General features: G+C 39.3%; 1 protein-coding gene across 2 annotated transcripts in view; it reads right to left on the bottom strand.

Moving 5' to 3' along the window:
• Positions 1 to 206: 206 nt before the first annotated feature.
• Positions 207 to 22,078, bottom strand: part of LOC130887166 (zinc finger protein 420-like) — a 32,541-nt gene continuing 10,669 nt past the window's right edge. The window contains exons 1-4 of one of the 2 annotated variants that reach the window (XM_057789437.1): positions 13,196 to 13,284; positions 8,707 to 8,833; positions 5,232 to 5,327; positions 207 to 2,810 (exon numbers count right to left, since the gene is read on the bottom strand). In XM_057789437.1, the coding sequence (XP_057645420.1) occupies positions 922 to 2,810; positions 5,232 to 5,327; positions 8,707 to 8,833; positions 13,196 to 13,201 (2,118 nt within the window). In that variant the 5' untranslated portion in view covers positions 13,202 to 13,284 and the 3' untranslated portion in view covers positions 207 to 921. Of the gene's footprint in view, positions 2,811 to 5,231; positions 5,328 to 8,706; positions 8,834 to 13,195; positions 13,285 to 19,527; positions 20,739 to 22,078 lie in introns of those variants that run through there. The other variant, XM_057789438.1, reaches the window with a different exon arrangement.

The following is a 22,078-nucleotide window of genomic DNA, read 5'->3' as shown; positions in this document are numbered from 1 at the left end:
GGAATAATATCCTCCAAATCATTTGAAAGACACTGGCATCTGGGATACAGTGACCAGTTACTTAAATAATTCTCAGCAGTACACAACTGAATCCTGTCACCTACCTCCCTCAGTAAGGTAGAATATTTTACTGTCTATGATAAGATATGTTGGACAATAAAAAGAGACACTACTTTACAAGCCGTTCAAGTTTGTTTATTTAAAGAAGTAAGCTTTACATAGAACCCCTGTTTATGCCCACTATATAGTCTCTGTGGAAAAAAGTAGACTAAAATCAATCAGAAATTAGTCTTGTTCTTTTAACACAGTTTGAGAGTTGTGCTAAGTTTTGTTTTCAAGCATGAGGCTACATAGTAAATATGGTCTCATTCACAAATTCATATCCTTACTGAGATGAGTTATGTGCATGATTCTGATGTCTGTGATAATTAATTTCTATCATAATGTCCCATAAGTAATGTCCCATAATTTATAAGCAATATTTACTTTATTTTTACATTGTTCTATATATTCATAAAAATTAACCACCTACAGTAATTCTCATATCCATTAAGATCTGAGTTTTGCTCTTCTCTGTTTACATAATTTCTTCCTGCATAACTACTTTGCTCACACACTGGACAGAGTTCCTTCCAAAGTCAATAAATGCTAAGATTTCTATGAAGCACGAATTCCCTGATGAGGAGTGAGCCTTCATTAAGAGCCTTGACACGTTATATTTTGGGGGCTCCCAACACAAATCCTCTGCTAGCAATTAAGATATGAAGAAGAGCTAGCAGATTTGCAACACTATTTGAACTTGTAGAGTTTCTTCCATGCATGAATTTTTAGACTGAATATGTATAATATACATATTAATCACCTTTTTCCATTTTACTTTCTTACTACTATGAGTCTTTCAAGCTAAGAGTTAAATTATTACTAAAGGCCTTGCCACATTCCTTGAACTTCTAGAGTTTCAATTCCAGAATGAACTCGTTGATGTCGAATAAGGCTTGAGCTATTATTAAAGGCTTTACTACAGTCTTTGCATGTGTAGGGTTTCTCTCCAGTATGAATTCTTTGATGTTTAATTAAGGCAGAATGATTATTAAATGCTTTCTCACATTCCTTGCATTTATAAGGTTTTTCTCCAGTATGAATTCTCTGGTGTTGAGTGAAGGTTGAGTAAATGCTAAAAGCTTTGCCACATTCTTCACAGGTATACGGTTTCTCACCTGTATGAATTCTCTGGTGCTTCCTCAGGTATGAAGAACAGATAAAGGCCTGGCCGCACTCTGCACATTTGTATGGTTTTTCACCAGTATGAATTCTTTGGTGTAGAATGAGACATGAAGATTTCGCAAAGGCTTTTCCACATTCTTTGCATGTGTAGGGTTTCTCTCCAGTATGAAGTCTCTGATGATACTTAAAATAAGAAGAACACCGAAAGGCCTTGCCACATTCTTTGCATTTGTACGGTTTCTCTCCAGTGTGAATCCTTTGGTGGACAAGAAGGCTTGATGAATTAACAAAGGCTTTGTCACAGTCTTTGCATGTGTATGGTTTCTCTCCAGTATGAAATCTCTGATGATTCCTAAGGTATGAAGATGACCTAAAGGTTTTGTCACATTCTTTGCATGGGTACAATTTCCCCCCAGTATGAAATCTCTGATGATACTTAAGATATGAAGAGCAGCTAAAGGTTTTGCCACATTCTTTGCATTCGTAGAGTTTCTCGATGGCATGAATTTTCTGATGCTTATGTAGGTATGAAGAACAGATGAATGTCTGGCCACACTCTTCACATTTATAAGGTTTCTCTCCACTGTGAATTCTTCCATGTTGGTTAAGGTGTGAAGAACAGTTAAAGGCTTTGCCACATTCTGTGCATTTGTAGGGTTTCTCTCCAGTATGAATTCTCTGGTGCTGAGAAAGGGATGAGCGAAAAATAAAAGCCTTGCCACAGTCAGCACATTTGTAGGGTTTCTCTCCAGTATGAATCTTCTGGTGTCGAGAAAGGGCTGAGCAATTATAAAAGGATTTGCCACATTCTTCACACTTGTAGGGTTTCTCTCCACTATGAATTCTTTGGTGTTGAGTAAGAGCTGAGCAATTGTTAAAGGCTTTGCCACATTCCTCACATATGTAGCGTTTCTCCCCAGTATGAATTCTCCGGTGTTGGTTAAGGCTGGAAGAACAGTTAAAGGCTTTGTCACATTCTTTACATTTGTAGGGTTTCTTTCCGGTGTGAATAATTCGGTGTTGTTTAAGATGTGAAGAACAGTTAAAGGCTTTGCCACATTCTTCACACTTGTAGGGTTTCTCTCCAGTATGAATTCTCTGGTGTTGAGACAGGGATGTGGGAAAATTGAAGGTCTTGCCACAAGTTGCACATTTGTAGGGTCTTTCTCCAGTGTGAATTCTTTGGTGTCGTGTACGGGCCGAGCAATTATTAAAGGCTTTTCCACATTCTTCACATTTGTATGGTCTTTCTCCAGTATGAATTCTTTGGTGCTGTGTGAGAGCTGAAGAATTATTAAAAGCTTTGCCACATTCACATTTGTAAGGCTTCTCCCCAGTATGAATTCTGTGGTGTTGGTTAAGGCTGGAAGAACACGTAAAAGCTTTGCCACATTCTTTACATTTGTAGGGTTTCTCTCCAGTATGAATTCTGTGGTGCTTATAAAGTGTTGAGCGAACATTAAAGGCCTTGCCACATTCACCACATTTGTAGAGCTTTTCTCCAGGATGAGCTTTACGGTGTTGAATAAGAAGTGAATTCCAAGGAATGGTCTTGCCATATTCCTTAAATTTACAAGGTTTTATTCCTGTTGAGTGAAGGTGGAAGTATCAGTAAAAGATTAACCTCATAGCTATAATTATAACGCTTATCTTTCATATGAATCCTTACATCCATAGATACAGTTCCAAATGCAACGTATTCTTATTAATGGGAAAATAAACATGATCCCATAACCGTACTCACAGTAGCAGAAGTCAAAAAATATAATAAGTGAAACAATACCAACTTCCACTGAAAAGAAATGGAACATTATTCAAAATTTTAGAAGTACTCTCAAGCCAGTGAAATGGTTCTGTGGATAAAGGCATTCCCGGGGACCTACATGGTGGAAACAGTGAACAGAATCCTGCAAGTTGTTTTATGCCCTTCATTGGAACCAGAAGCCTTCAGTACACACACACACACACACACACACACACATAAACACACACCACATTTAAGATAAACAATAATGGAATATTTATAATAAGGAAATAATGAAATATGCCCATTACATAAGACAGATATTACCTGATTAAGAATACATGAAAATTCTAAAATAGAGAACTTCATAGAACACTTATTGAAATGGTGACTATATGGAATGGAAAAAAAATACAAAATTATTTTCCTATGTTTATTGTTTGAAAATTAAACTGTGCATAAGAATTTGAATGTTTTGAACAATGCCCCAAAAATTTAAGACAGCAAGTTCATGTTATATATCTTTCAATCTCTGTTAAAATAAACAAAAGCTATTGGATAATTTTAAAATGTTCAAGTTTGCTGGGTGATGGTAGCACAGGCATTTAATCTCAGCACTCAGAAGGCAGAGACAGACCGATCTCTGTGAGTTTGAGGCCAGCCTGGTCTATACAGGACGTTCCAGGACTGGCTCCAAAGCCACAGAGAAACCTAATCTTGAAAAAAAAAAAAAAAAAAAAAAAAAGATGTTCAAGTTTACCTTTAAATACAGAAGTTTCAGTAAAGGCAACATTTATCAATTGTTTATGAAATCATAACTTCTAGAAATACTCATTTAGCAGGATAAAACAACTATTAAGTAACCAATGAAGGACAAAGACACAAAGCATGAAATACAGAACTAGTATTTAATATTTGAAAACAGAGCATCAATTTCATTTAGAACTAGTCATGACTTACAATTTATTATCTTACATTGTCCTAAAAACCCACTACTAAAAGCTGTCATCCAATCATAATTTAAGTTATATTTAAGAACATTATCAACAAATATAAGGGAGCTGATACAAAAGTAAAACACAGAAAATGCAATTGCAAATTCAGGAAAATTCTGAAAGATTATTGGTAAGCTACTAAAATTACTTATCTAGCTGAAACTTTTATTTAACTACTCTTAATAATAAAAACTTGGGAGTCAGATATCAGGGTAAGAAACTGAATGATCAGAGAGGCAGCAGAAAAGAGACTAGTGACCACCCCCTTGTTCCTCAATCAAAAAAGGACCAAGATGCTCTCTCAGCCCCACCCTACTAATTCCTGTGTCTCCATTTGTCCTCAGTCCTCCAAAACCTCTTTGGCTAATTTTGGTCAGTCAAACTCTGACCTGATTCAAAGTCAACTTTATTGGCAGTCTTAGGAGCATCAGAATGTAACCAAAATATCCCACCTTTTGTGTACTGAGTCTTTCTCTGTCCTGCCACCTCCCAAATAATGACACAGAGACTTTTTATCTATTATGAAAGTGCAGCCTGTAGCTTGGGCTTGTTTCTAACTAGTTCTTATAACTTAAATTCAACTCTCTATTACAACAATCACAGCAATGCATCTTCATAGAGTATACAAATATTCTCCAATATCTACCTGTGTATAACTTTTTGCTATCGCATACCCACAAAAACAATGCATTGTAAATCATAAATTACTGACAATCAACATATGGCAGAAAAATTCACAGAAATACACCTGGTCTACAAAGGGAGTTCCAGGACAGGCTTCAAAGCTACAGAGAAACCCTGTCTCGAAAAACCAAAAAAAAAAAAAAAAACAATTTATAAACTATAATAATTTACAAAGAAATCTGATGGGACAACTTTAATCTAATAAATGTAATTAGAGAAATTTATTTGTGGTGATACTTTTCTATAAAGGCTTGACACAGAAGTTGCTAGAACTGTGTATAAGCTTCTGAGGCATAGAAAGCAATGACAAGGCTGTAATGATCCAGACCCTCGCCTACAATAGGACAGACTTTTTTTTTTTTGTCACTGGAAATGCACGCAGACATCACTTGAGTGGAAGGACAGATATGAGGAAATAAAGGCATAAAAAACATCTGTTGGAAAATATACTCCTTTGAGAGATGTTAAGCAGAGCATCCCTGAAACAAAGCCTCTAATCCATCCATCCACCTTTTAATTCCTGCCCCTCTGCAGCATCTCTGGGTCTCTCGCTTATGTGCTCTGATCCTCTCATTGCCACATACCTGGGTGCACAGCGATGGGTGCTGATCCCTTCACATTCCAGGGCTCTTGTCTTTGCTCGAGAAATGTGACCAAGAATGGCTTAGAGAAAGCCAGACCTGTTAGAAGGAAAGGCAAATGTGATGGTTGTATGTTTTTCTCTAGGACTGACATTTATATTGTATTTATTAAAAAAGGAAAACAGAATAAAACATGGTAGAAAATAATGAAGGAAGGAAGGAAGGAAGGAAGGAAGGAAGGAAGGAAGGAAGGAAGGAAGGAAGGAAGGAAGGAAGGGATAGCCCACTGATAAACATAGATGCAAAATGTCTCAATACTTGCAAAAAAGACATCACAATGATCATCATCTGGACTTCATCCCTCATATGGAGGGACAGTTTAACATACATAAATCAATAAATGTAATTTACCACATCAACAAACTCAAAGACAGAAATTATACAATTATCCCAATAAATACCTGTTTTCAGAAAATTTGACTTTTTATATAAAAGACCCAAAGGACTCCACCAGAAAAAAAAAAAAGAACACAAATATCAACAAAAATTAGTGTTTTCCTATCAGCAAAAACAAAGAAATTCTCATTCACTAAACCTATACTCCCACCCAAAGAAAAAGAAAAGAAGATATGTTGGAATAAACCTAACCCACGAAATAAAAATCTTCTACAGTGAAAAGTTTAATGCATTAAAGAATAGAATCTGAAGAAAAAATAAATAAAAAGAAACTGAAGAAAATCCTGGCAGATGGAAAAACTCCCCATGCTTATGGATCAAAGAGACATAATATTCTGAAAATGACCATTCTAGTAAAAGCAATCTACACATTCCATGAAATTCCAATAAAAAAAAAACATGATCCCATTCTTCACAGAAAAAAAAATTTACAATTTAGCCAATGTAATACTGAGTAAAATAAATACTGTATGAAATGTAATCATACCTGTATTCAAGTCCTAATATGGAACCACAGTAATAGCAAGAGTATGTATTGGTACAAAAACAGACATAGGGATGAAACAGTCTAGCAGACCCAGATATAACTTCATCAAACTACAGCCAATAGATATTAGAGAAGCCTGCCAAAAATGCTCAGTGAAAAGAAGGCTCTCCAGGAAATACTGGCTATCTATGTGTATAAGAACTAAACTAAATAAAATCAACGCCAAAATAAACTGAGGGTTTCAATGAGAGACCAGAAACTCTGAAAGTGCTTGAGGAAAAAACAGTGTACTTCAACACAGGAATAAATATAGTCTTTCTGAAGAGGACTCTGGTCACTGAAGAAGTAAAGTCAACAATTGAAGAACTGGACCTCCATTGATTAAAGAAACCTTCTGGCCGGGCGGTGGTGGCGCACACCTTTAATCCCAGCACTTGGGAGGCAGAGATAGGCGGATCTCTGTGAGTTCGAGACCAGCCTGGTCTACAAGAGCTAGTTCCAGGACAGGCTCCAAAGCCACAGAGAAACCCTGTCTCGAAAAACCAAAAAAAAAAAAAAAAAAAAAAAACCAAAAAAAAAAAAAACCTTCTGAAAGCAAAGGAAACTGTTCCTTGAGTGAAAAGGCAGCTTAAGGAATGGGAGAAGATATCCAGAAGGTACGCATGTGGCAGGAAGTACCGTGAATAACAGCCTTAAAAAAGGAAACATCGAGAAACAAACAATCCAATCAAATAATGGGCCCTGAAGCTGAACACAGATCTCAGGAGACATAAACCCAAAGCTGATATTTTTACAAGTGTCTGTCATCCTTAGTCATCAGGAAAATGAAGATTAAAACTACTTTGAGACTCCAACTCACCTGACCTGAAAAGGCTATCATTAAGAAGACAGAGGATGGCAAATTTGGCAAGTATGTACAGAAAAAACACACTTAAACTGGTGGGAGTGTAAACTGGTGCAGCCATTACGGAAATGAAGGTGGAGGATTCTCAAAAAGGTGAAGGTAAAACTTCCTAAATACCATGCAACCCAGCCACATCACTCTTAGACACATACTAGAAAGGTTCCCTCTCCTCCCTCAGAGACTTCCATATCCATGGTCATTTCTGCTCCTTTCACAGCAGCTGGGAAACTCAATCAGCTTATGTATCCCAGGAATGATGAGCAGACAGGAAAAATGTGTTCTAAATACACACAATAGAGTTTCATTCGGATACAGAGAGACATGAAATCGTGCAGTTTGCAGGTGAGTGAGGTAAACGAGAGCCAGAAGGACAAATGTCAAACACACCCTCTCACGTTGCCCAAAAGACTAGACCTAAAGACCCAGTTACTGAAGACAGCACACACTCCAGTTGCAGGACAAAGAAACTCCAAGTTTTAACAGAGCTGGAACTTTCTTCTGGCTGGCCAGCTTTCGCAGGATGGGAGGTGATGTGAAGGCTTTGTGGATAGAAAAGTAAGCATCTGTGAGCCCTGAAAACTGTCATACTGCTGTGGAATATTCCTTTACACTGTGCGAAGGTGTGTCCCTGTGACTGCTTTAATAAAGAGCTAATGGTCATTATCATTAGCTAGGTAGGAAGAGCTCAGGTGGGACTTCTGGAGACAGAGAGAGAGTTCTGGAAAGAAGAACTGTGGAGACACCAGGAGACTCAGAGCAAGCAGGATGGGCAGTACAGATGAGGTAATAAAGCCACGAGGCAGAAAGTAAATGAATAGAAATGGGTTAATTAAGTTATAAGAGCTAGTTAGAAACAAGCATGAGCTATCGGTCAAGCTTTCATATTTAATAAGAAATCTCTATGTCGTTATTGAGGAGCTGACTGTCCCTACCAAAACATCTGCCTACATAGTATCCACCTCCCGAGCAAGATGTGTCCAGTGGCAGAAATGGGGCACCACAATTATGTGTAAGTAGTCACTGGCGCCTGGTACTGTAAAACTAGCCCTAGGCCCTACAGCTGCTGTTTTACTATATGCACATGATGTCCAACTGACTTCTAAATATTTGTGTTATACACATATATTAGTGCTGCCCTCAACGTTAATCAGAGCAGTTGTAGCTTGCAGTTGGTAGTAGCTGATGCAGAGACTCACAACTGGCCAAAGCACTGCTATGAATAGCCGACCGCTGGGTTTTCAACTCTAAGTGGGCATCTGCAGCAACCCTTCTAAGGCTCAGGAAATTTCATGGGAGGCACGTTGGAAAAATAAAGAGTTAAGGGAACTGGAAAGAGAACTATTGAGAACTGAATTCTAGACAATACATGGCTGTTGTACACATAAATTCAAAGCAGTGATGATAACTTGCACAAGACCTTCATCAGACAGCACGCATCAACAGGGGTCAGAGGATAAGGGTGGGTGTAGTCAATGTATATTACATGCATGCATAAAATTGTGAAATAACTGTTATCATGCAAAATATGAAACTCATTGTTGGAAAGCACAAGTTCCCATGAGCTATTCTACAAATGAAGGAAGTCACATGTTTACAGAGAATTAGGAATTCACTCTGGACGTGATCCTCACCCAGGAACACAAGGTGGCTGTAATTCTCCAACATCACATCCCGGTAGAGAGTCCACTGAGCGGGGTCCAGACATTCACACTCCTCTGCAGAGAAATCAATGGCCACATCCTTGAAGGAGAGCAGTCTCTGAAATGAAAATAAATTAACAGTATATGTTAATTTAGTTAAGTAGTATAATTGGGAGCTTAATATCTATACACAAATAAAAGGTGACTGGAAACGTATATTTTTTAATTAAAGAGGTAGAACTCCAAATGGGCTTCTTGTTTTATTGTTTTTTCCCAACCTCTTCACAGTGAGGTCACTGACTGAGAAACTAAATGGTCCATCATGCCTATGTGTAGAAAGGAAAGTCTGAAGACCTTATGGGTCACAGCTCTTTCCAATCACAAATCCAACCGAGAAGAGAGAATCCCAAACATTTCTCTATCAAAAACCCTGAGTGATTCAATAACTGCCCGTCTGAGGTAACAAAGCAGCAACAGGTCAAAACATCCAGGATCCCAGCTCCCAGACCACAGTTGGACCTTATGGGGGCATTTTCTCAATGGAGGTTCCTCGGTAACTCTTGAGTTCCCCCAAAATGAGCTTGAGAGCCCTCAAAGTGCTGCATAAAGCTATTGTAAAGATACTCCTTTGAGAAGTCCACCTCATGCTTATTTCTTCCCTGACGGCCCAACTCTGTTTTTAATAAATTCCCACTCCGCTTCCAGAAATTCTTTTCCACAGCAAAATCAAAGAATCAACTTTGAGTGGAGGTCCCCAACAGATTAAGGGAAGTCATAGGTGGCTGGCAGCAGTTTTTGGTTGTGTTACCCACCACTGCTTGGGTGAAACAAGTTCTATTTCTTATCACTAAGTAGAATGATCATAAATACCTCTGGACATCAGTGAATAAATACTGTTAGCAGAAGACAATCAGCACTTATGCTTAACTACTAACACAGTCAAAACGTAAGCAATATTTTCTTATTATATATTTCTGACCTTAACATCTCACTTCATGGTTTTATGCCTATTAGATGACTTTCTTCTCAATAATTAGTATTAGTCTCTGATTATGAGGGAACTTTAGAAATACAACAGTAAAGACACCAACAAAACACACACATTATAAATCTAACTTGGCACCATAACTTGATCAATGATGTTGAGCGATGATGGAATATTTCGAATTTAATATCAACAACAAAAATGCTAAGCACCTCTCATTTATAATTACTTATACATTCGCTGGGTGGTGGTGGCGCATGCCTTTAATCCCAGCACTCAGGAGGCAGAGGCAAGTGGATCTCTGTGAGTTTGAGGCCAGCCTGGTCTACAAGAGCTAGTTCCAGGACAGGCTCCAAAGCCACAGGGAAATCTTGTCTCAAAAAACGAAAATAATAATAATAATAATAATAATAATAATAATAATAATAATAATAATATAATGATTACTTATAAATTCACACACATACACACACACACAACCCTCCAAATTTCCTTCCTACATCCCAGGGTAATTTTGCCACTTCATAAACTAATTAGAGAAGCAATTAGGTCCCGTTTTAAGGATAAGTCACAAAGAAAGAACAAAGTGACAGCTGACCATCTTTACAGGGCACAGAGTAGTAAAATACAGGACAGAAAAGTGAGCAAGGTGCCCCACACCTGTAATGCCAGCACACAGGAGTCAGGAGAAATAGAAGTTAAAGTCAATGTCAGTTACACAGCAAGTTTGAGGACAACCTGAACTACACAAGAATCTGTCTCAAAAACCCAAAACAAAGCATAAAAGATAAGTCAGTCAAAATTGAAAAAGGGGAAGGAGAGGGGCTCACAGGCCCCAGTCCTAGTTGAGGAGCTGCTGGAGTTGACAGCCACTGTAGGAGAGATTCTCATTTTTCTTCGGAGGTGTGGTCAGTGAGTGCCCATGATCTAGAGGATGTCCCCACACTCATGCACACTAGAGCAACACTAAGTGAACTCAGTGGGTTTAAAAAAATAAACAAACCACCAGGACAAGAAACTGGGGCAGGAATATTTTGGGAGATGCCTGGAACTGTTGGAGTGGGAGTAGATTTAACCAAAATGCATTGAATACATATATGAAATTCACAGATTAAATAAATATTATTTTTAAAAAGACTTGAACACAATAGATTACATAATATCTGATAAAATGGATTTCCAACCAGTCAATAGGATTCAGGATTGCTGATCAACCTAATATCTCAACTGAATTGAAACAGTCTGGAAAGTAACAGAGCTTCATCAGTAACTGAAGTCATTGTGACCAGGACTGTGTGAAGGAAACCTAAGAGAAACAGGAAAACTGGGAGCAAGCAGAGAACTGGAATGGGCGCTGGGAAGAGTGAATGCAGAAGCATATCCAAAGGGAAAAGGAAAGCCACCATCTGTGCTGGGACACTCATCAGAAGCGTAAGTGGCCGGGATGCTGAGGGAATGTGGAAAGTCCCAGCACTGTGGCAATGGGGTCAAAACGATAAAGTGAACAGCATGAAAAATCAGACGGGAAAAACCAGGCCCAACTATCGACATTCTGCACGAAATCTCCTTTACTGCTTTCTTCTTTAGTTTGAGACAAGGCCTCCGAATGCTGCCGGGACAGGCCTGGAACTCACTACACAGTCCTGGATGATGTCAAATTCATGGGAACCCTCTGGCCTCACTTTCCCAGATGACTGGATTATAGGCATAACTGAGTCGACCTGGGCAAATCTGTGCCTGTGCCTAAGTTTTTAACAAAACATTTCCAAGTATGAAAAATAGAAACAAAGATATAATGTAAGGATATGATATAGAAAATATTCTATAGCTATGCAAGGTTTGTACCTTAAGCTAATTCCACAAGAGCACAGAGCCATAAGGTTAAAATCCAATCACAGTTTTATAAAGTAAAAGGATGTAATGGTCAATGCTGCCAAGTCAATGGGCTCTAGCATGTCATAGTATGCCTGTGAAGGAGTTTCTAGATCGCACTAATCGAGGTGGAAGACCCAATGGAAATGAAGGGAGCACCGTCCCACGGGCTGGGGTCCCACGGGCTGGGGTCCCACGGCTGGGGTCCCACGGCTGGGGTCCCATGGGCTGGGGTCCCACTGGCTGGGGTCCCATGGGCTGGGGTCCCACTGGCTGGGGTCCCATGGGCTGGGGTCCCAGGCTCAGCTGAGAAAGCAAGAGCAGCAGCGTCCATCTCTCTTCGGTTCCTGACTGCAGATACAATGTGAGCGGCTGTCTCACTTCCGTGCCACCATGACTTTCCAGCCAGGATGGACTGGACCCCAAACTTTAAGGAAATATAAGCGAAAGTGATTCCATTCTTACTGAAATTGCTTTTGTGTGGTAGTCTGTCACAGCCACCAGAAAAGTGATCCAAAAGGTAGTGCTAAAGATAATATTTTTCAAATAAATTTTGAATGGCCATGATGTGTGTGTGTGTGTGTCTGTGTGTATATATGTATCTGTATGTGTGTTTAAAATAATAATTAAGAAGAAGTCATAGATTTAAGAGAAAGTGGAGTAAACAGTAGAAATTGAAGGGGAGAAGAAAGAGAAATAATGTAAATACAGTAATCACGTATGGAATCCTAAAAGGATTTTTAATTAGAATAATGGATAGGAACTAACATCCTGTTTTAATCTCATTTCCAGTTGATGCGATAAAATACCCCCCCCCCCAAAAAAATCCTAGAGGTAAAAAGCTCAAAGTTCTGGCCTAGAATCCATCACTGCCAAGATGTCAGGGCACTAATAACTTGAAGCAGCTAGTCACATCAGTGGAAGAATAGAGACAGAAAGAATGTACACACACTTCCTTCTTCAGTTATACAGTCCAGGACCCAAAGTCAGGGAATGGGGAGGGTCACCGTGAGGCGGGGTCACTCCACATCAATTAATTAATCAAGGCAATCCCCAAGGGTAACCTGATCTAGACAACTTATCATTGAGAATCTCTTTCCTGTGACGCTAGATTGTGTCAGGCTGACAAAACGAACCAACTATCAAACCAATAGCCCCCAGAGAAAACTCTTAGCAGGCTATGAGCACAGGAGGGCCCAGGGATCCCACTCACTCCACATAGGCCAAGAACCTCACAAGAAATGCAGCCATCAAGACGGTGTTAAGACGGTGTTTGTTAGAAATGGCAAGCTCCTCAGGGCCAAACTGTCATCAGATGCACCCTGCCGGGGCGATGCTACACCTGTCACCTTTCTCCACTCCTGGGCAACCGAGCCAGCTCCCTGTCCCAGAAGTGCAGGGCAGACTAAGGCAGCCACATCCTAACGGACGCTCCCTGCACCATCTCCACCACACTCTATCCCCAGAGCTAACCTGCACCCAGAGGCAATGGCCCAGCCTAGGTGGGCACAGCACCTCCCACTCAGCTCTTCCCTCCTCCCACCAACGCCGGGAGTGCTCCCTCCAACCCGGACCCGCCCACCCCGCACCGTCCCTCCCGGTCGCGCTACATCCTGGACCAACCTCCATGTCAGAGATGCTACCAGAGCGCCAACAGGGCCCGAGACACTGGACCAACTTTGGAGAAGCCGGCCAAGAGCGGGGACGCACAGGCGCAGAAGAAACGCGGAAGCGCCCTTCCCAGGGTCCCTGTTTGTTACGTCGCCGCGGGCGAGACTACATTTCCCACAATTCAGTGCGAGTGAGTTTCCGGAAGCGCAGAAAGGTGATTTGTAAAGTTTCTGGCTTAGTGTAGTCTGTTTGACAAGAGGGTAGGTAGAAACAAGCATCGTCTGCAAGTGGACAGCCACACGGAGTCAGGCTGCCGCTTTTAAAATCTCGGGTTCTCAAAATGAGCTGTTTGAATATGAGTCGAACCTTTGACAGCAATGACTATTAGGGTTACTGCTTACTTTGGTCTGTATGTTGTGATTTAAAACTCGCCTGCTACAGAATGTTTTAAACGTTGACCATTCTTCCCAGGTTTTGTATACGGATGCCCAGAGGCACATTTCGGGATAAGATGGCCATTCTCAGTGGGGAAGCTGGAATATGGAGACCATCTATCAAGAACAAAGGGAATTTCTTTTTGAGTAGAGTTCAGAGGAGAATCCCCTACAGTTTATCAGGTTAATAGAAGCTCTAGGCCTGATATAAGGCTGTAATTTGGGAAGTCGGTTCTATCACACTGCCCTACCCAAGTGCTGTTGCATAGGTGTTTAGCAATTGAAATGTAGTTGATAGATGAAGGCTGAGCCGCGGTTCAGGGCATCTGCCATCTGAATAGAAGTGTTGAGATCAGTCTGTGCCCTTTCAACGTTATTCCACGTTGTTTAAAAAGGTTTTTCAGGCTACGCCTTTCCCTGAGAGAATTCATCTTGAGGGCCGAGGATGATGCGCCGTGACATCTGTCTGGTAGGATTTCCCGCCGCATTAGGCTTGATCTAGTATGTTCAATTCCAGTATTTTTCCTCACTCTGACACTGCTCTTCAGAGAGTGTTCTGAAAATCGAGGGTTTCTGCTTTGAACGTCTCTCACTACCCCCAACTCAGGATGAAGAAGCAATTATACCCTGAATACAAAGGCTTCAGAATTGTTCCTGGGAATACAAAATGAACTAGATGTTGATCCAGGCCACTCTCTTCCTAGGGCAGGATGATGATGAATAGGCAGGCTGCCGTGGTCATATTGGAGGGACCATTCCATTTTTACCAGGTTTTGGGCCACAGATGTTGAATATCCTGCCCAGAATCCCCAGTGGAATAATAACCTCAAGACCCATCAGGAATATATGAGTGATGTGGGGATCTTCTTAGCAGAGGAATCAGGAATCAAACACCAGAAACCAAACTATGAATAAGGTCTTTAATATTCAACAGAGGAAGAAGGAAGATCTGACCAAATTCTTGAAAAGATTAAAAGATCAAATGACAAAATATTCAAATGACAAAATTGAACATGGAAAACTCCCTAAGTCAAGAACTGTAAAAATATTTCATGACTTGTAGCTCTTTAGACACCTCTGAAAAGCAGCAAAAATTGAAAGCTAGATAGACAAAACAATGGAGGAATTACTTGAGAAGTTCAGAAAGTGGTTGTAAGAAGGGATGGGAAAACTCCAATGGTAGTGGCTACAGAAATAGAAAAGGCCACAAATTAGAAATTCACAAGGAAGCACAAAAGACTCTAAATAAATAAAGCAATATGTACTATAAAAAGCATTGTTGGAAGTAACACAGTGTCCAACCTCCACGTAGATTACACAGCCACAGTAAAAACTGAAAGCCATATCACTAAACAGACTAGAATAAAATATAACATCTAGGCCTGGGCAGTGGAGGCTCACACCTTTAATCCCAGCACTTGGGAGGCAGAGGCAGATGGATCTGAGTGTGAGGCCAGCCTGGTCTACAGAGGACAGCCAGAACTACATAAACCCTGTCTCATAAAAAAACCAAACACACACACAGAGAGGGGGGAATGTGCATTTGTGTGATCAAGAAACAAACCAAATGGTAACAGCCCCAGTTTTTGGCAAAACTAATATATACTGAAGAAAATACTATTTTAAAAAAATTATTTATTCTTCCTGTATGCCTGCACACTAGAAAAGGGCATCAGATCTCACTAAAGATGGTTGTGAGCAACCATGTGATGTTGGAAGTTGAACTTAGGACCTCTGGAAGAACTGCCAGTGCCCTTAACCACTGAGCCATCTTGCAGCCCCCAAATACCTTTCTAAATACATGATGTGGAAAATCTGGATTGCATACAAAGGAGCATACAAGTAGATCCACATCTCTAACCCTGCTGCGAAAAATCAAAGGTCAAAGATGTGAAATTTCTAAATTACCAGATAGGTAACCAGATTCCAGTATCATAAGACATTATCACTGGATCCGACAAATGTGATCACATGAAACTAAGAAGCTTCTGCCAAGCAAAGGAAACAACAGTAGGAACACAGGAGAGAGTAAGAGGGGAAAAATGGGAACAATTGTTGGCCAACTATATCACACAGAAGTCTAATGTCGAGGGTGTTATGAAGTACTACAAAAGAATTCCTAAGAAAAGGCAAATCACGAATTTTAAAAAGTGGACAAACGTTCTGAAAAGACCATTCTTCAAATGTGTGACACAAACAGATAATATGTGAAAAGGTGTTTATGGTCTTTGTATTTGGAAATTCAAAGTAAAGGTGCTTGCATGAAAGCAAGTCTGGTCTTACACATTGGAAATCCCACATTTGGGTACTTGAAACAGGACCATCAGAGGTCTGAGGTCATCCTTAGGTACACAGCAAGTTTGAAACAAGTTCGGTATATGTGGTACCTCACTCAGAAAGAAAGCAATGGAAACGGAAAACAGGGGAAGTATATGCTTTAAGCCAAACTCTACAGTAAAGAACGCTACAAAGGCAGTGCTCCTTCACACAAAGAAAAACACCGTCGCTGGAAGCTTCTAGACTGCAAAGGGTAAATGAGGACCAGGGAAGAGAGAAAAGAATCTGTGATTTGGGCTTCTAGAGAGGCTTCACTCATGAGTTTTTCCCTACTGATTACCTGATAGAAATAGCTGAGATCTATGCAATGTGCAGTAGGAGTATGTGTAGTCAAATTGTTCTAGAATTCGATGATGGATGTTTGTCCGAAATGAATCCCTCGGTGGTTAATTCAGATGATAGTGTTGTCAAACGACATATCAAAACTACTCAAATAATTTGGTTCAAAATTGGACATATATAGGAATTATTTCTCCAAATGAGACATACTAATATATAATTTATATGGGAAGCACTCAATATCACTACAGGATACTGAGAGCTCATAACTTGTGATCCATAACATGGTAGCCTGAAGGACCCCAGCTATTCTTACCATAAAAATCATAAATTATTGAGGCGCTATATCTGCAAATTCCATTTATTATATAATTAACAAATATATCAAAACCATATTCTACAGCATACACAACTATGGTTACTCTGGGTCAATTAGGAACGAGCACTCAAAATGAAGAATGACATGAGTACCTGAAAAATACCCTTACAATAGAGAAAATGAGAATACACATCAGAAATGAAAATTTCCGATAACATGAAGTTGAGTGGGAAGAAGAGAAAATAGGCAAGAGTTGTAGTGTTGGCTATAAAGGACATGGCTGTGTTGAGCATGTAGCTGGGAGTTAAAATGAACAACCAAAGAATAAGATACTAGGAAATGGAACGTGCTCTCCAAAAGCTCAGTGAACAGACAGCACAGTTGTTTTCATACCATCAGTTTTCCTTTTCAAAAAACCGAGAATCCCATTCTGAGTTTTTCTGCTTGCTAGGGAAGATTATTTTGTTTCTGTTGTTTCTAACAATAACATATATGAAGCTTTCCCAGTGTCCACCTCAACATAGTATCTCAATCAACACCAACTACTAAGCTGTATCTTACCAAAATGAAGAGGAATATGTTTTAAAAAAATAAGATGTAATAATAAATGAATGTGTGTCTTAGTATATTCACTTAGTATCATAATTTAAAGGCAATTTCTGAAAATGATTAATAATATTAGATATTACTAAAAGCATGTAATTGGTAAACTAAACTTTCCTTCTTTTTAAACAATGTATTATGTGATACAAGACTAACAATATTAGAATCAGCATAAAGAGACTGAAAAGCAGCCAGGTGGCGGTGGCGCATGACTTTAATCCCAGCACTTGGGAGGCAGAGGCGGGCAGATCTCTGTGAGTTCGAGGCCAGCCTGGTATACAAGAGCTAGTTCCAGGACAGGCTCCAAAGCCACAGAGAAACGCTGTCTCAAAACAAACAAACAAACAAAAACCAAGCAAACAAAAGAGTAAAAAGCAAATTATTTCAGAGAAATGAGCTCTCTGAAGATCAGGGGTGTTCATGCGTGTGGCTCAAGACGTGTGGTTAACTGAGCGAAAATGAGAAGTCAACTATTTCAAATTAGCTTCTGTGGCGGTTTGAGAGGAAGGATGCCACTGTGGAGGTGTGCTTTCAAGTCACATATATGCTCAAGCCAAACCCAGTGAGACCATCCATTTCCGGTTGCCTGCAAGATATAGACATCTCAGCTACCTCTCCAGCATCATGTCTGCCTGCACACTGCCATGTCCTACCATGACAATGAACTGAGCCTCTGAACTGGAAGTGAGTCACCACAACTGAATGTTGTTCTTTCTAAGAGGTGCTGTGGTAATGGTGTTTCTTCATGACAATAGAAATCCTAAGACATCTTCTATTTGAGCAGTCCCTTCAAATTCTCTCAGTCCCAGCGTACATATTATAATTGCATATTTCAGCTGATGTGAATGACTCCTAGCAGTGAGTATAGCGTTATGCTGAAGAGGTTCGATAGTAAAAATCTTTGATGGAATTTGATATATAATACAAGAGTCAAAAGGGCATAACTTTATTTCTATAAAATGCATGATATAAAACTAATTGATAAGTGGATGAATAATGATACAAACATAAATGATAATGTGCTACAAATTAGCTGAAGCACATTAACATTGGGAAGAGACTAAGTATCCCACTAATCGCCAGTAGTTATAATTAAAATGTTGCCTAGATTCCTTAGGTCCTAGTTTGCTTCTGCTACTTCGATAAACCCCATGACCAGAAAGCAAATTGGAGAAGAAAGGGTTTATTTCATTTTACACATTTACAGTCCATCATTGAAGAAATCCAACGCAGGGACCTGAGCAAAGATCACGAAGGAATGCTACTCCCAGTCTCATTTGGATACGGTTCGTACACAGCCCAGGCTCATAGCCAAGGGCTGGTATAGTCCTCTGTAGACTGGGACCTCCTATATCATTGTGCTAAAGAAAATGTATAACAGCCATGGTCATAAGCTTATCTGATAGAGATTATTCTTAATTGACGTTCCCTCTTCCTGAATGTGTCAAGAGGACAACCAAGGTGAACCATCACACCTCACTAAGGTAGATACTTTAATGTCTATAGCAGAATGTAATTTTATACACATTGACAATGCATTTAAGAACTGCTCAGTTTTATTTATAAAAGTCACTAAACTTCATATTCCAATAATGTATTATATGATTTCTGAAAAAAAAAAAGAAACAGAAGCTTAAGTCTCAGGACTCAGTCATATTCTTCTGATAAAATTACCTAACAATTGTGATCCTATAGTTTTCAAAATTGAGTTTATGTTATAACTTGTACTTATAACATATTGATATCCTCATAAACTTGAGTTATCTATATCCCAAAGTCTATAATGAGTTTTTCTATCACATCAAAGTCCCCGATGAATTATAAGCAATATGCCATGCTGTGTTAAATTCTATGCAAACAATTCATGAACTTTGTCTACGCTCATTTCCTTAAACCTCTTAAGGTCTACACGATGAGGAAAGTCTTGCAACACTGCTTATATAGTGGTTTTTACTCTTTGCTTCTCCCAGTGCTATATAGCTCACTGTTCCTTCCCAAGTCACTACGCATATATGAAGTTTGATTAGAATTCACTTGTGGTTAAAGAGGACTTCCCACATTATTGGCATTTGTAGGGATTCTCTGAAATCTAAATTTTGATGTTGCATAAATACAGAATGCTCAAGAGAGTCATCTTCTTCACCATTATAAGGTCTCTCCAGTATGAAATGTTGGATGTTGAATAAGGGTTATTAAAGGTCTTTCTTCTCTTATCCCTTTCATTTGTAGAGTTTCTCTCTCATATGAATTCTCTAGTGTTGAAGTATCAATAAGCAATGATTGAAGGCTTTGAGACAGTGTTTACACTAATCTGAATTTTCTCTGATATGAATTCTGTAGTGTCGAGTAAAGCCTGAACAATTTTTAAAGGCTTTGCCACACTGTTCACATTTGTAGGGCTTCTCTCCAGTGTGGAGTCTCCAGTGATGTTTAAGGTTTGAAGAAGAGTTAAAGGCCTTGCCACACTGTTCACATTTGTAGGGTTTCTCTCCAGTGTGAATTCTTTCATGCTGAGCAAGGCTTGAAGTATAATTGAAGGCTTTGCCACAGTCTTTGCATTTGAAGGGTTTTTCTCCAGTATGAATTCTTTGGTGTTGAATTAGATTATAACAATTATTAAAGGCTTTGTCACATTCTTTGCACTTATAAGGTTTTTCTCCACTATGTATTCGCTGGTGTTTCATAAAAGTTGAACAAATGCTAAAGGCTTTTCCACACTCGTCACATTTATATGGTTTCTCTCCAGTATGAATTCTTTGATGGTAAATAAGGTTGACAGAGCAGTAAAAGGCTTTGCCACATTCCTTGCATTTGTAGGGTTTCATACCACTGTGGATTCGCCGATGCTTGTACAGATAAGAAGAACAGCTAAACGCCTGGTCACAATCATCACATTTGTAGAGTTTCTCTCCTCTATGTATCTGTTGGTGTTGGTGAAGGCTGGACGAACAGTTAAAAGCTTTGCCACATTCTTTACATTTGTAGGGTTTTTCTCCAGTATGGGTTCTCTGGTGTTTAGAGAGGATGCAGCGAACATTGAAAGCCATGCCACACTCTTCACACTTGTAAGGTTTCTCTCCGGTGTGAATTCTCTGGTGTTTAGAAAGTGTTGAGTGAACATTGAAAGTCTTTCCACACTCATCACATCTGTATGGCTTCTCTCCAGTGTGAATTATCTGATGTTTCGAAAGCGTTGTGCGAACGCTAAAGGCCTTGCCACACTCCTCACATTTATAGGGTTTCTCTCCAGTGTGGACTCTTCGGTGAACAACAAGGCCTGAGCAATTAGTGAAAGGCTTACCACACTCTTCACATCTGTAGCGCTTCTCTCCAGTGTGGATTCTCTGATGCTTACCCAGATATGACGAACAGCTAAAGGCTTTGCCACATACCTCACATTTGTACGGTTTCTCTCCAGTGTGAATTCTTTGGTGCTGTTTAAGGCTGGAAGAATAGTTGAAAGATTTTCCACATTCTTCACACGCATAGGGTCTCTCTCCAGTGTGAATTCTCTGGTGCTGAATGAGGACTGAGTTTCTATCAAAGGCCTTCCCACATTCTTTACATTTATGGGGCTTTGATCCTGTGGGAAAGGGTTGAAGGATCAGTACAAGCATAAGCACACCATCATATTTTATAATTATGCTGCTCAATTTTTAATATGAATACTTTAAAATTATGACTATATTTTGACACATAGAGACATCATAATGGGAAAGTACAGACATTTGCACACCTATATCCCTAGTAGCATCATTTAGAAAATACAGTTGTAACAACCTAATCTACCATGAACTGAGACTATGAAGAAAATGTGGAACAAACAAATAATGGAGAACTACTTACCTTAAATAGCCAAACTTGACATAACACCTAAATAAAAAATTCTGAAAGGGCATTGTACTAAAGGAAATAAACCCATTATATAAATACTCTACTTTTGGTCTTACATGAAAACTCACAGTTAAAACACATGTCAAACAGGAAGCCAATGGTGATTGTGATAGATTGGTTGGAGGAAGAAATACAAAATTTTTTTTGAGCATACAGTTTCATGTTTCAAAGCTATAAAGTCTTGTAAAGATTTGCTACATAACACTTTTAAACAGTATACAGTATATATTTAAGAGAGTGTTATGTTTCACCAACAATAGTATAAATACTTTTTAAAAAATCAAATTACAAAAAACTTTATCATTTACTTACAAGTGGCATAAGTCCAGCTAAGGGGAACATGTCTGTCAATAAATACAAAAGTTGTAAAATGTCTGGGAACACCCACTTAGAGGGTCACAACTATTGAGTATCCAACGAAGAGAGAAAATACACATGGCTTGAAATCAGGAATGATATTTTTATAGGCAATGACAACAGTTTCACTCTCAATAGACCTAAAACATAGATATCTTACTTTCTTACATTGTCCTAAAGAATACAGTAAGTAGCAGGTGGTATCATCTAGAAAAACATCATGGGTACAGCTAAGCATATTATCATAAAGTGTAAAGGAGTCAAGAGTTAAAAAAAATCAAACACAGAAAATAAAGTTGCAGGATAAGAAAAAAAGAGGATGAGGTTGGGACCCATAGAAGTTGGAAAGAGTATCAAAGGTATACTAACGAAGTTTATCTAGATGTATAGTTTTCAGCTATGACTACATACTTACAAAAGCTTGGCATTTTAAATTTAAAACATTGAGTGTGTGGCAAAAAAAAAAAGTATAAAAATACACCCAACCTTCATAGGAATACATTATCAGACCAGTAAGATGGCTCAGAAGTTAAAGAGCATTGACCCCAAATCTGTCAGAACACCTCTTCTCCATCCCCACAACCCACATGGCAGAAGGAGAAAATCAGCTCTAGTGTCCCTTGTCCTCAAAACTGGCAGTGTCATGTGTACACACATGCACACACATGAGAG

Source organism: Chionomys nivalis, chromosome 15 (genome assembly GCF_950005125.1).
Source record: "Chionomys nivalis chromosome 15, mChiNiv1.1, whole genome shotgun sequence".
In the NCBI taxonomy this organism is placed as follows: domain Eukaryota; kingdom Metazoa; phylum Chordata; class Mammalia; order Rodentia; family Cricetidae; genus Chionomys; species Chionomys nivalis.
Note: the sequence above shows the minus strand (reverse complement) of the source record. Positions and strands in the feature narration are given on the sequence as shown.